Source organism: Pseudopodoces humilis, chromosome 3, assembly GCF_049639895.1.
Source record: "Pseudopodoces humilis isolate 2021_Gansu_Grassland_sample_001 chromosome 3, ASM4963989v1, whole genome shotgun sequence".
NCBI lineage: Eukaryota > Metazoa > Chordata > Aves > Passeriformes > Paridae > Pseudopodoces > Pseudopodoces humilis.
In genome coordinates this window covers 85,400,089-85,412,785 of record NC_142202.1, presented here as the reverse complement: position 1 = coordinate 85,412,785, position 12,697 = coordinate 85,400,089, and the positions used below count along the sequence as shown (strand labels likewise).

General features: G+C 39.5%; 1 protein-coding gene across 1 annotated transcript in view; it reads left to right on the top strand.

The window, feature by feature from the left end:
• COL19A1 (collagen type XIX alpha 1 chain) overlaps window positions 1-11,597 on the top strand; it is a 184,603-nt gene extending 173,006 nt beyond the window's left edge. Inside the window, exons 49-50 of the mRNA XM_005518585.3 lie at window positions 2,846-2,923; window positions 3,160-11,597. Of these exons, the coding sequence (XP_005518642.1) occupies window positions 2,846-2,923; window positions 3,160-3,296 (215 nt within the window). The 3' untranslated portion in view covers window positions 3,297-11,597. The remainder of the gene's footprint in view (window positions 1-2,845; window positions 2,924-3,159) is intronic.
• The last annotated feature ends 1,100 nt before the right edge of the window (window positions 11,598-12,697 follow it).

Genomic DNA, 12,697 nt, shown 5'->3' with positions numbered 1-12,697 from the left:
ATGAACTTGTGTCATCTTCATGTAGAGCTGAGGGTGAAGCAGTAGTGACACTTTTGACAGTGGTAGTGACACCCTGATGTTTGTGGGGAGCACAAAACTGAAAGCTGAATTCCAGCTGTTACTATTCATCTATGAACAAAAGCTTATCTGTATGAACACAAACTGGCTACATACTGCTGCCAAGTGTTTACCATACTGCCCATGTTGGGTGTTTATAATAACAGAACTTTGGGCTTGCAGAAATCACAACACAGCTTCTGGGGCCTGAGTGAAGGGCTCTGCTAAAACAGTTACCTTTTGAATTAAGCAGGTGCCTCTTACTGGAATTGTAATTCTACCAGGAAAAGTAGATAGCATCTTACATGTGCCTTTATGTTAAAAACAATAAATCAAATTCTGTTTTATGTGTGTGGTAATATTTTCCTTTGACTGTGTGAGTTTGTCAGTCTAAGCCCAGAAAGAAGACGATATTATCCTGTAGAGGTGTAATCATGGCTCTGCTTCTGAGCAAAATATACCTCATTAAAAATCAAATATTTTTCTGCCAGAATTACACATTACATTGTTCATATTGTTTACATGTAAGTCTGTTTATTAATATTTTTGCATTCTATCAAAGCCTTATTGTTAGACAAGGTATTTGTGAATTTTTGTATCAAACTTCAATGCTAGCAGAACTTACCTGCCACCACATAAAAACTACACCCTTGCATGTGTATTTGGATACAGCCAGTAATGGTTTACCACTACCCTGGACTATGTATCTGCATTGGCAGACTGCTTTTTTGTCTTATTGTGTTTTGGGCTTTTTTTCCTTATTTTCTAGTATTCCAGTGATGTTTACAGATTCATTCAGTCTATCTCAGTCGTTTTCAATTACAGTGTGTCAGAGACCTGCAGGAATGCTTATCTTGGAGATTGTAAATGTGACATATGGTACCTTTGATTTCTCTCTCTTCTCCATAACTAAAGAAATGCAAAACAAATGATTAATGGCAGCACCTCATTGTAAAATTAGAGTTAACTGAGTTTGTAGTGGGAAATGCATTGTAACTGTTGACTGTAAACTTAAAAACATTGAGAAATATAAAAAAATTGGACCTGTAATGGATCCTGTGGTTCTATGACTGAGCTTTTGAAAAACGCAGTGATACTACATGTTGCACAAGATTATTCAGAGCAAACCAATTTGATGTAGTTAAAAATACCACTGTGGTCACCGGAGAGTAAATCCAAGATTCAAAATCCAATACAAATACCTACATCTAAGTCTTTATAGCTTGTGTGTGTATATGCCTTGTACAATTTTGCTTAACATAAGTCAGTGACCAGAATGCATGTTTAATTTGAATTTTGGGTTTCTGTGAGGTTTTAAACTGTTGGTTTCCTTTAGTTATGTATGGCACTCTGCATGCATTTTGTAACCTTTTTGCCTCACTCCAATTTCCTTGTTGTAGTGCTGAGAGGAGTAAGATGATTGATGCTCTGTTTTGAAAGATGGAATGATTGCAACAGATAAGACTTTCTACAGAAGTGTATAATGAGCTTGTGTGTAACAGAAAGCTTGAATGCTCTGCATACCATTCCTACTGCATTATGTCTGTCGTAACAGTCCTGAATTGGTACCCACAGCCCTCAAAGTAATTTCCTTCTGGAATATCCTGTAAGGTAGCAGTGTTGCATGGACCAGAGCACACTGACAAGACAGCCTTTGCCATCTACCTGTCAGGGCCAACTAATCTTCAGGAGTAATCAGTTGGATTGACACGGCTGTGCTCTTCTCTTTTAATTAAACTAAGTTACAATTCTCCACAAGAGGAAGAACTCAATACTTTATTGTACGGCATAGGTGATGCTAAAAATATACTGGTCCCTGAAGCAGGAAGATTTTAATTCCAAATGTGGCCAGAAATCAGGAAATCAGTCTTAAACTTTTGTCACCCAACATGCCGGCATCTGAAGTGCTGGATACAGAAGAGGGTTTCTTTGTAAGCCCTTTTGAAGTAAGGGTTTGTAGCAGGTGTCGCCTTTAAAAATGCTTTCATCCTTTCTCCTGCATAATAAAGGTACATTCTTAACCTGAAATAATAAGGAAAATATTTTACTGATAGCAACAAGTCCTCTGCTCTAAAGCAGCCAGAGTGTTTCCAACTAATAAAACTTTTTAAAAACAGTTGAAGGAAAAAGAAGCAGAGATTGGGGATGGGTTGCAGCACCTAAGGTGGAAGCCATTTAGATAAATATAAAACTATGGCCTGTGAAGAAAAAGGACTCAAGTATTCAAAATATAATTAGTAATCACATCTTGTTAATGATATGCAGCTATTTGGGTCAAAGTAAGCTTCAAACCCAAAATCTGCACAAGCTCTAAAGATGCCCCATTCCATGTGAGGGCAGCTGGGCAACATTTACCAGGGAGTGGAGTGGGTCTTCTCTCACTTACAGGGGAATGTCTAATCATAAAACTACCAGTTTACAGTCTAAAAAGTTCAAGTGTAAGGATTTATGCAGAATAGAGGGAGTAAAGTCCACTTTTGGCTTTTTATTGGCGGAATTTCAGGTAAATTAAAGACTCAGGGAAAGGTTCAGCTAGTGAAAAATGCAAGAGCCCTTTGACAGATGATGTAATAGTTACTGCTAAAAACGCTCATATTTTCCAGAAGGAACTTATAAACTTGAGAGCTGTCTCAAGAAAGGAAAAAAACACATGTATTCTGAAAAAGAGACCTAAGCATGTGCTTTCCCAGCTATATTGGTCTTGGTAATTTTGTGTCAATGAGATATACAGAAAATCACTACCTAAAATAAGAGGGTGCTCTTATTTGCGTATCTTTATTCTGTGTAGGTTATAGAGGACAGAAAGGGGAAAGAGGCGAGCCTGGAATTGGACTGCCTGGTAACCCTGGACCACCTGGCCCTGCAGGTACAAGTCTCCAGATTTATTTCTGCTATTGTTATTTATAAACTAACAGGCCTTTCTCCTGTTTTTAACGCTGGTTTTACACTCCTGCTTTTCCTCTCGAGCTGGGTCGTAGCGTGAGGTCAGCCCCAGCTGCCTTCTCGTGGATATGCTGGAGTGCAGCAGATGTCAGTGGCGGAATGCAGGGCACTGCACATGCTCTGGTGAAGACTCTGCTAATTCTAGCTTTGTTTTGCCAGCTGCTGGCCTGCCAGGCCCGCCAGGAACATCAGGCTCACCAGGACCGCAGGGGCCGCCCGGACCCAACGGGAGATGCAATCCCGCAGATTGCTACTACCACGTATCACAGACTCGCTCACGCACCAGCAGGAAATAAAAACCCTCTCCCCCAGACACTTGGGATCACGGTCACTTTTCACTCTTTCCAATAAGTTAATTTAATTTTTGAACTATTTGGTGCATTTTTTTGTTTTACTCTTGACACTGCATGGTATATAGATAATTTGTGAGGCACAAAATTGAGCCTTTTTCTATGTTATTTGCAGTGTCATAATGATGACATGATGTCATATATTTTCCAGAGTGCATTCCATGTGTTGTTTCTCATATTTATTTTGCTTAGAACAGAAAATAGGCCCAAATAATTTTCATAAACTTCTTTCTTCGAACAAAAATATTTTACTATAACTTAAGACATTATGTATGCCTCTATATGTAAGCTGGCTTTATTTTTCTTGCTGGTGGTGAATTTGAAATGGAAAAAATACATTTCTGAAGTTGCAAAGCATGCTCGTTCATGGCGAATGGAGGATCTGAGCTGGAGCACTGGGAACTCTGTTTAGACTAAACATTCATGTCCCTCAAGGAGGCTCCAGCACACCTTCTGAAAAGGGTCTGCTGTGCACCAGGAGTGCTGCCCACCATTTCAGTCACATCCAAGATGGCAAAGAAGGAAACAAAGATGCGTTTATGATCTTCTTATCCCATCCAACGATGAGCTTCTGACTGACTGGAAAATCACCAGGTATAGCTCCAGGAAATGTCTCTCCTGACTGGATTTTGTCCCAGCTGGGGGTTTGTATGTTCCTTTAGTCGTGGTTACACATACCCCAGCAAGAGGCTGCTGGTGGTGTTCTGGACTGAGAACTGGCACACCTTCTAACCAGTACATGGACTGAGAAAGGGCACTAAGGCCGGTAATCAAGCTACTCTGCCATTAAATCTGCCTACAGCCAAGGTGACCCTCTGCTTTAGAGCAGAGGGTGGTGACTACATAGTCCGACAATGGAACTTCACAAGCCTCTAATCTTGGTGATGGCATTGTTTTCCTGTTCCTCTTGCAATATTCACATGCTGAAATAAGCTTGAGAAGAACATGGAATCTGTAGAGTGCAGAACTCACAGGTTCTTTTAACTGGTTACAGAAAATTTCTTGAGTTCAAGAGAAATCTGGAAAAAAATACAAAACCCTCCTAGAAAGGTGTACTACTGAGAGCAACAGCATCTAGTTTTCAGGCATTTAGTAAAGGCTACAGGAACAGAAAATGTCAATGATGAACAAAACTGAACAATGTGTAAATCCCATAGAGTTCAAAGGGTTGAGCAAAAGAAAAGCTGGAGAAAATCAATCACACAGGTGACCCTGAAAAGGTGTGAGTAGGGGTGGCTAAAATTTCACTTCTGATTATTAGGAAAGACATGATCCTAAGTTAGTCCTGTGGAATTTTGTACAGTACAATAGAAAGTGAAGGTGCTAATTAGGGAACACAAACATCTATAACCTACAACCTCAAAATGCACCTGTAGGTGATACAAAGCCATACTGAGGATTCTTACCCCATCATTTGGAAGTCAGTCACTCTCCCACATCAGGCAGAGAAAGTTTTGGTAACTGTGCTTGAGCAGTACTGAGCTACCAGGGAAATAGTCTCAAGTTGGAAGTGCTGGCTTCCAGAGAAGCTGTTGTGATACATTAATCTGGCTGACTTTCGGGTTTTGCTTAAAAGAAGTTAAAGAATGAGTGGTGGGAGTCATTAGCAAAAGATGCACATTGGCATTTGTTCTGAATAGAGTTCCTAGCACTTGCACCCAGAGCAGAGGAGCAAGATGAGAGCAAGAGGTGACAGAATTAATTCAGGCAGCAGCTGGGGCACTCAGGACACTTTCTGAGAGGGAAAGCAAACATCCCTGACATGCTCATTGGTTAGATGTTTTGGAGGAGGGAAGGTGCTTTCTACAAAAGGATTTTAAAGGAAACACGGGGATGGAATGCTGAGAGTAAATACCTGGGGCAGGAGAGGGCAGCAGGAATGAGGATGGCAGAAAACCTGTGGTACACCATGAAATTATCTTTTGAAAGACCTGCAATACACCCTGCAGCTGGGGACACCCTGGGGAGTCAGGGTGCTTTATCTGTTCCTTGTGAGAATGGGGTCAAAAGCCCACAGGCAAACCCAGTCCTCACACCTCCTGTTCTTCTCACCCCCGTCATTCCCCGGGAGGCGATGGCTGTCCCTTCTCCAGGCCAGTGCATCTTCTGCTCCGCAGGCAGCGGGTGCCTGTCCCACTGGGGCAAAGGTGCGTTTGGGACAAGTGGTCCTGCCTGAGCTTAGCTGAGCACAAGCTGCTCCCACTCCAGAATTGCTGGGCCCATGGAGCATGTTTTGGTTTGCTCTGTGGAACTGATAACCCTTCCAGTTCTGGTCCTCAGAGCGCCAGGGCTGTGGGAGTGCTGGGAATGATGAGGCAGCTGGAAACCGAGCACTGAGTCACCGACCACTGTGCAGGCCACAGATATGCCCAACCAGAGAGTACAGCCTTGCACCAACACATCTGGGTGTCTAAACATGGACACAGAGGAGGAACAGCCCCACATACTGCTGTCCATTCTCTGAAAGGAACTGCTGGTCAGGTATCTTCCATGAACATTTTCTCTTTTTTTTCTTTTTTCCTGTTACTTCTTTAGTAATTCCAATATTTGTAATAATCTAAACATTTTTTTACTTCATAAATTAATTCTGAACCTCATTTTCCGTGATAGTGTTGAAAAGGGTGCTGTCTTGTGGTAGTACTTGCGTGACTTGGAGGTTCCCAAGCAGCCCCACCCTGGAAGGCTGTACATAGACCATTGCGCCGCGTTGGTGGTATCTGTATATTTTGGGGCTTTTAGCTTGCTGAAACCCAGCATCTGTTATCTGCCAGATGCAATGGCTGTATTTTAATTTACTTGAACTTATTGGAAAGCAGAACACTTTTTATATTTGAAGAAGTTTTATTTTTTCATCTATGTTTCCTACAGATGCCTTTTTCTTTTTATAGGCTCAAAGAGAAAGGCCTTTCTAAAATGTATTTGAATGCTTTCAGTTGATTTGCAGGTAACTTTGGTAGTTATCTTGTTGCATTATTTTTATTTTGCTAAAAGCCCACTTTATTTTCTCATGTGAGAAAACGGGTATTTTTTTATATGGGCTATTTCAATACCTATTTTAAGATGCCACATTCTTCACTGAGGTAGAACAGAGTTAATCCCAGCTTTACTGTACTTCACACTGGCTTGCTCCTACTTTGCATTTATAGAATTGAAAGTGGAATATAGCTGGAAACATGTGTCTGCATGGTTTTCAGATTTGGCCCCTGAAATTTCTTTGCAGTTTCAGACTGATGTTGTCTTAGTTTTTGGGCAGGAGGCCATACAGGGAAGAGGGGATGCTAATCTATTTTGCAATTTGCTTTAACTGTTTTGTATCTGTTTTGAGCAGCTCATGCTGCAGTAAGCACTGCAAGGAAATAAACACAAGGGATTTTTTTTTTTTTCCAGTAGCTTAAGGTCTTTTATTCAACTTTGGGTTTGTTTACATGCAGCAAGACTCAGAAGTGAAATAACTTCGACTAAATGTTTTAAACATTTCTTAAAAGCTATTTAAGCTTTAGCCTAGTTCAGGGTCAGACTATTATATTTTATGGCAAGTTGCTTTAATCACCTATTAAGAACCTATTAAGTGTTGGGATTTTCTTTAAATAGCTATGTACAGAACTACCCAGTTTGCCTAAAAAATGTACAGAAACTTGCTAGGAGGGAAGCTTTCCCGAGGCTGCAGCAGACTCCTGCTGTCCACATGGTGGAGTGCAAAACATCCTTTCAGTACAAAGATTACAGCCCAGACATAACTCGCCCAGCGGCACAAGAGCTGACCCAGCCACGTGTATTCTCACAGCACAACAGTCAGTGTTTCTGATTTTGTTCTTGAGAATGATTTTTTTCTACTTTCTTTCTTCAAATTTCTTTAGTTCTGCATGGGAGTATTTGCAGAAATACTGCTTTTCTTGGATAATTATTGTCAGATAATATTGCTAAGATTTTATTTGTGTTTATTATTATATTATGTTTTATCTATGTTACAAAAGAATATGTTGCGGTGGGACATCTCACTTTCAGGCATCACTTATGTCCCCTGCAGTGATGTTTGTCTCCAGGGGAGGAGAGACTCACCTGTGGTTAGTAAAAGCTTCAACAGCATCCAGTGTGCTATTGGGCAGCAGTGCAGCCTGGCAATGTTTTGAGAACCAAAATTTTTACCTTAAACTGAATTTGGTTTCAATTTTAAAAGAGCACTGTGATACAGAAACAGGATTGATTATCCTTCCCTTACGTTTTATGACTGTGGGTTATGATGTTAGATACACACAGCTTTGTTAAGTAAGTGGGGGTTTTAATTAATGGCTAATCACACAAAATATTTTGGATTTTCTTCTTTTTCACAAGGATGAAATGTTACTTTTCATGTCTATGTACACTCAATTCTTTTCTTTTTTTTTTTTCTAAAATGTTTATATGAAAATATTGTAAAAACTCCACTGTCTAAATTAGCATTTTATAAACTTGTTTCTCCAAACAGACTACCTAAAATCAGTCCCTAATCTTACATTTTACCAATGCAGTCAAACTGCTGCTCTAATATGAGATGTTAGAACAAGAAAATAACACAGGAATCAAAACATTGCTGGTTTGGGGTGTGTTTTTATTGAGTTTTTAATGGTTTCTTGATGCACCAAGTAATGCAAACTTTTCCTGAAATCTGATATGTCCACTACAATTCTATTGTACTGGATGGATGTTTAAATCACCTCCATGCACTTAGGTGGGTGTAGGCCATGGAGAACAAGTTTACCCCTGACCTTGTTGTGGTTGGTATTTAAGTGGAAAATTCAAGCTTCAGGATACTGTAGGAAATACGGTTTTCAAATATTAATTGCTAACAAACATTACAGATTCTAGACCAAAATAAGTTTGTAACTGAAAAGATTGGAGTCTACATGTCTTTTAGCAGTCTTCTTTCTTAGTCTGCTATTCTATAAACATGAATGCATTTAATTACTTTTTGCAGTTTTAATGTAAATATATTCTGTCTCCAGTCAGAAAGTTTGAAGGATTCTCAATGACACACCTTGTTTTTTTGTATTTTTTCATTTCTGAATTATATGCAGCTGTCACTGAATGAATCATAGAACGTGATGACTGGTTGCTTCCTTCTTTCCTTCCTTATATTTTTGGTTTGCAGCATTTCAGATTCAGTTCAATGGAAATGTATTAAGTGGATGAAAAATAACTTTTTTACATTACTATGTGGCCATGTACGTCTGAAACATGATGCTGGATGGAAATGGAAATATTTCATATGCTTTCTGTTTGTGGCTCTGTCAAAAATGTCAGCCTTTCCTTCTGTGTCAAATCATGAGAGGGAGGATGCAACTGCAAGCAGGAAAAAGGAGAGGCACAAAGCCACTGCAGTGAGCTCTGGGGAGAAGTCAGGGCAGGTTGGCTAATTTTGGGGGGGGTTGGATTTTGACCCCCACTGAAGTCAGGTCTGGTGAAACTTAGGGCTCTACAATCTGGATTACAAAACAAACAAACAAACAGATCAACTAAAAGCAAAATCTTGGTCTTAATATGTACATAATTTACAGAAATTATTACATTCTCTGAATGCAGATAAACTTCCTGCCCAAGCAGGAGATAATCACTTTTATTCAAGAAACTGAATTTCAGGGAACTTCAGGAATTTTCACTTTTTCTCTTGCTGCCTAACTCTCCCAGGAAGAAAAATGACAATGGCATTTCAAAGGACTCTAGGTAATAATTTCACCACTAACTTGATTTTCTTTCTTCCGTTTTCATAGTGGCTTCAGAAAGTCTGTTTTGTTAATTGTCTGAAGCTTCCAGGTTTACTCATCCTTTTGAATGCACAGCCAGCAAGCAAAACAAAACAACAAAAAATTGAAGGGAGGAAATAAAACAAGCTGTAGCAAATCACACAGGAGTAACTTTCCCTACAAAATATTGATATTTCTTCTCTACCTGTGACCCATGAGCAGAGGAGATGCATTTTTTAAGTATAATGGAAGTAGAGGTTACTTTGCCAAAAAAGAATACAGTGGTGAGCAGGTCAAGCAGACACATTTCACCCAGTTATCTAAGCAATTTAACAACATTTGCAAAAATGCGCCATTTGTACGCAGCGCACAAATGCTATGTTCTGCCAGGATAAATTAACACTGCTGTCTCTGAAACAAAGTGTTTCTTGGGAAACTTGGTTTCTTGCTCCTTCTGTCCTTCAAGTAACCTTCAAAATACCATCTGTTGACACTTTTCATATTTGAAGGAAAACAAATTTTATTGTAGATCTGTGCTTGGCTCTGGGTGAACTCAGATCATGACTAAGGTATTCAAGGACACAGACTGTAGTGTAATCCTCCCTAGCCTTGGTTTCATACATCCTTTAGGAGCTCCAAATATTGCTCTAGAGCTTCTTTGGCTACAGAGACTTAGGCCTTTGTGAAACATTCAAGATTTTTTGGTAGCAGCTAAGTTGCTTGAACCCACTGATGGCTGAGGCAGGAAAATATAAACTCATATATTAACTCTATGTTTATATAATCTGTAGATGTATAATATATCCATCCCTTAGCTCAGTATTCGGCAGCAGCGTTATGAATACTTGCTAATTGAGTGATGGTGAATGGTGCTAATGCAGCTGGCCCCAAGGCTCAGAATTTGGGTTGGCCCTGTTCAATGTCTTTATCAGTGACCTGGAGGAGGGGATTGAGGGCACCCTCAGTCAATTGCAGACTTCACCAAGCTGGGTGAGAGTGTTGATCTGCTGGAGAATAGGAAGGCTCTGTAAACTGGGGAGTCTGAACAGGCTGCATTGATGGATGCTGAGGATTGCCCCAACCCATGTGTAGGACCTTGGCCTTGCTGAACCTCATGAGGTTCCTGTGGACTCACTTCTCAAGCCTGTCCATGTCCCTCTGGATGGCATCCCTTCCCTCCGGCGTGTTGACTGCACCACACAGCTTGGTGTTGTTGGCAAACTTGCTGAGGGCACACTCGATCCCATGGTCCATGCCACCAGCAAAGACATTAAACATTGCCAGTACCAACATGGACCTTTGAGAAACTAGTCTCCATGTGGACATTGAGACAGTGATCCCAACTCTTTTAGTGCGCCCACCCAGGTCCGTCTGTCCAATCCAAGTCTCTCCAGTTTACAGACAAGGATGTTGTGCAGGACAGTGTCAAATTCTTTGTCCAGATAGATGATGTCATTCCCTCTTCCTTCGTCCATCACCACTATAACCCTGTCAGAAGGCCACCAAATTTGTTGGCAGTGCCAGGTTAACAGTCAGACTCAATGACCTTAATGTTTTTGTCCAACCTAAAAAAGTCTATAAACTGGTTATCGTTATGATTTTCTCTGGGCTCCTGCCTATACTGAAGCAACTGAGGAGCTAAAATATGTATTTATCACACTGCAATTAAACCTCCAGAACTAGAAGTGGTTACAGAGATCATGATGGGTAAAAGATTCTCATTAGTCTTCTGTTCAATAAATCTCACAGAATTTTATGAAGCTGGACCTGAAGGAGATGAGAAAATATTTACTTGGGATTTCACTGAGATTTCAGGAGCATCTGGTTAAAATTGGTGGCACGCTGACAGTGGCTTGTGAAACCTCTTGGTCTCTTCGCATGGTGTCTTCTAAATTTATTTTAAAAGCTTTTTGTTTTTCTGTATCACAGTAGTCAATACATTTTTATTTTAAATTCATAATCCTGTCTTTATTTTACTTGAATGTGCTGTTACTAAAAATCCTGTCTCTGTTATGTTATGGTGCACAGTCTACCATTTGTCAAGTATCTCTTTTCCATTCTTGTGTAAGATTTGGAATTGAGAATTAGATTAACCTATGCATCCCATAAGGACTTTCAATGGGCTTGAGGATTTTTACTTCAGCTCTTTAAGTTAAAACATGTGAGTCAGCTTGAAGGCAGAAAATCTGTCACAATCTTAAGATGTCCACTTATAACGATTCTGCATTGAATTGACTCTCAGTGTTGAATTTGTTTGATAGTAAGAATTCTTATTTGGGTTTTGCATATGAGTATTTTTGCTCCTACCTGAGATTTCTTCTATTGTGGAATTTTATGCATTTTTCAAACTTTATTTTCTAAAGCACTTCACAATTGTATTTAAATATGCGGGGGGTTGCTTCTTTTGATTCATATGTTTATGCATTACATACCGAAAACAATATTTTCATTCTGTTATCGGGTGAGATTTTTTTTTCAACAGTTTTACACAATTTATAGTCAAAATAAAAGTTTGCTGGTGAAACTACAGGGTTTTTTATTAGTGTTTTATTTGTTCCACTATCTAAGGAGCAATTTGAGGACTCTGCCCCAAGTCAGTAAAAACTGACTTAATTCAAAAACTTTTGAAATCCCCTTTACGTGTTCTAAAGATTCTCACCTAGTGTGGAATCTTCTGGATTTGTCCCTCAATAATGAAATTCTTTGCACTTGCCGATTTTGGTGACTTCTAGTAGTATTAATGTAGGAAATCAGGTTTGGTCTGAGGAAGGTTTAACTACTATGTTTTTCAATAACTCCTTTTGGAGCATACATTATACCAGTATATTTCCCCTTCAGTGTTATCTTACATGTTATGTGCAAAATGCAGAGCTCCATGGATCTTGTTATTTCTCTCTGTTTTCACACGCCATCAAGTCAAGTGTTTGGAACGTGATCAGACAGTTAAGGACTAGGAGAAAAAAATCTGTGCTTAACACAAGTGTGCCAAAGCTTGTATTGGAATATTTGGATGGCTAATAATGAAAAGAAAGGAAACATCATAGGGTGGTTTCATTGTTGTCTTGGAGAGAGAATAAACTTCAGAGAGGTAAAGTCAAACCACAAATAGTTTAATTTATACAGAGGAACAGAACACTCACATTGCACATTTTCCTCTAAAAACGGAGTATCTAAAAAAGGCAACTTGGGCCATCTAATGGCTGCCTTCTGGCTGTTCTGGCTATCAATACTGAATGCAACCATACATTAAAAAAAAATATTTAATAATTTGGGGTTTTTTAATCTTTTGTAGGAAACACATATTTCTAGGACTTAAAATTCTGTTGACAGTGGCTATTTTATTTTAATGTCACTTAATGTCACTTATAACAAGACAAGTTGCAATGGGCTTCATATGGAATTACAAATGCAACACAAATTGGAGTCAAAAATGAAGAGGTTATGCCACATGGGTTATTCACAACAACCCTGTGATTGTACCTTTACAGATATTGGCAGCAAAAACAGTGCTGGGAGGGCTTCATAAGAACCTCCCACCTGGGTTTCTGTGATGGAATTGAAGAGCTGAAGGAAGTTTAGTATATTCTGCGCAAGACATACGATGAAATGACTGTGCATGAAGGGTAA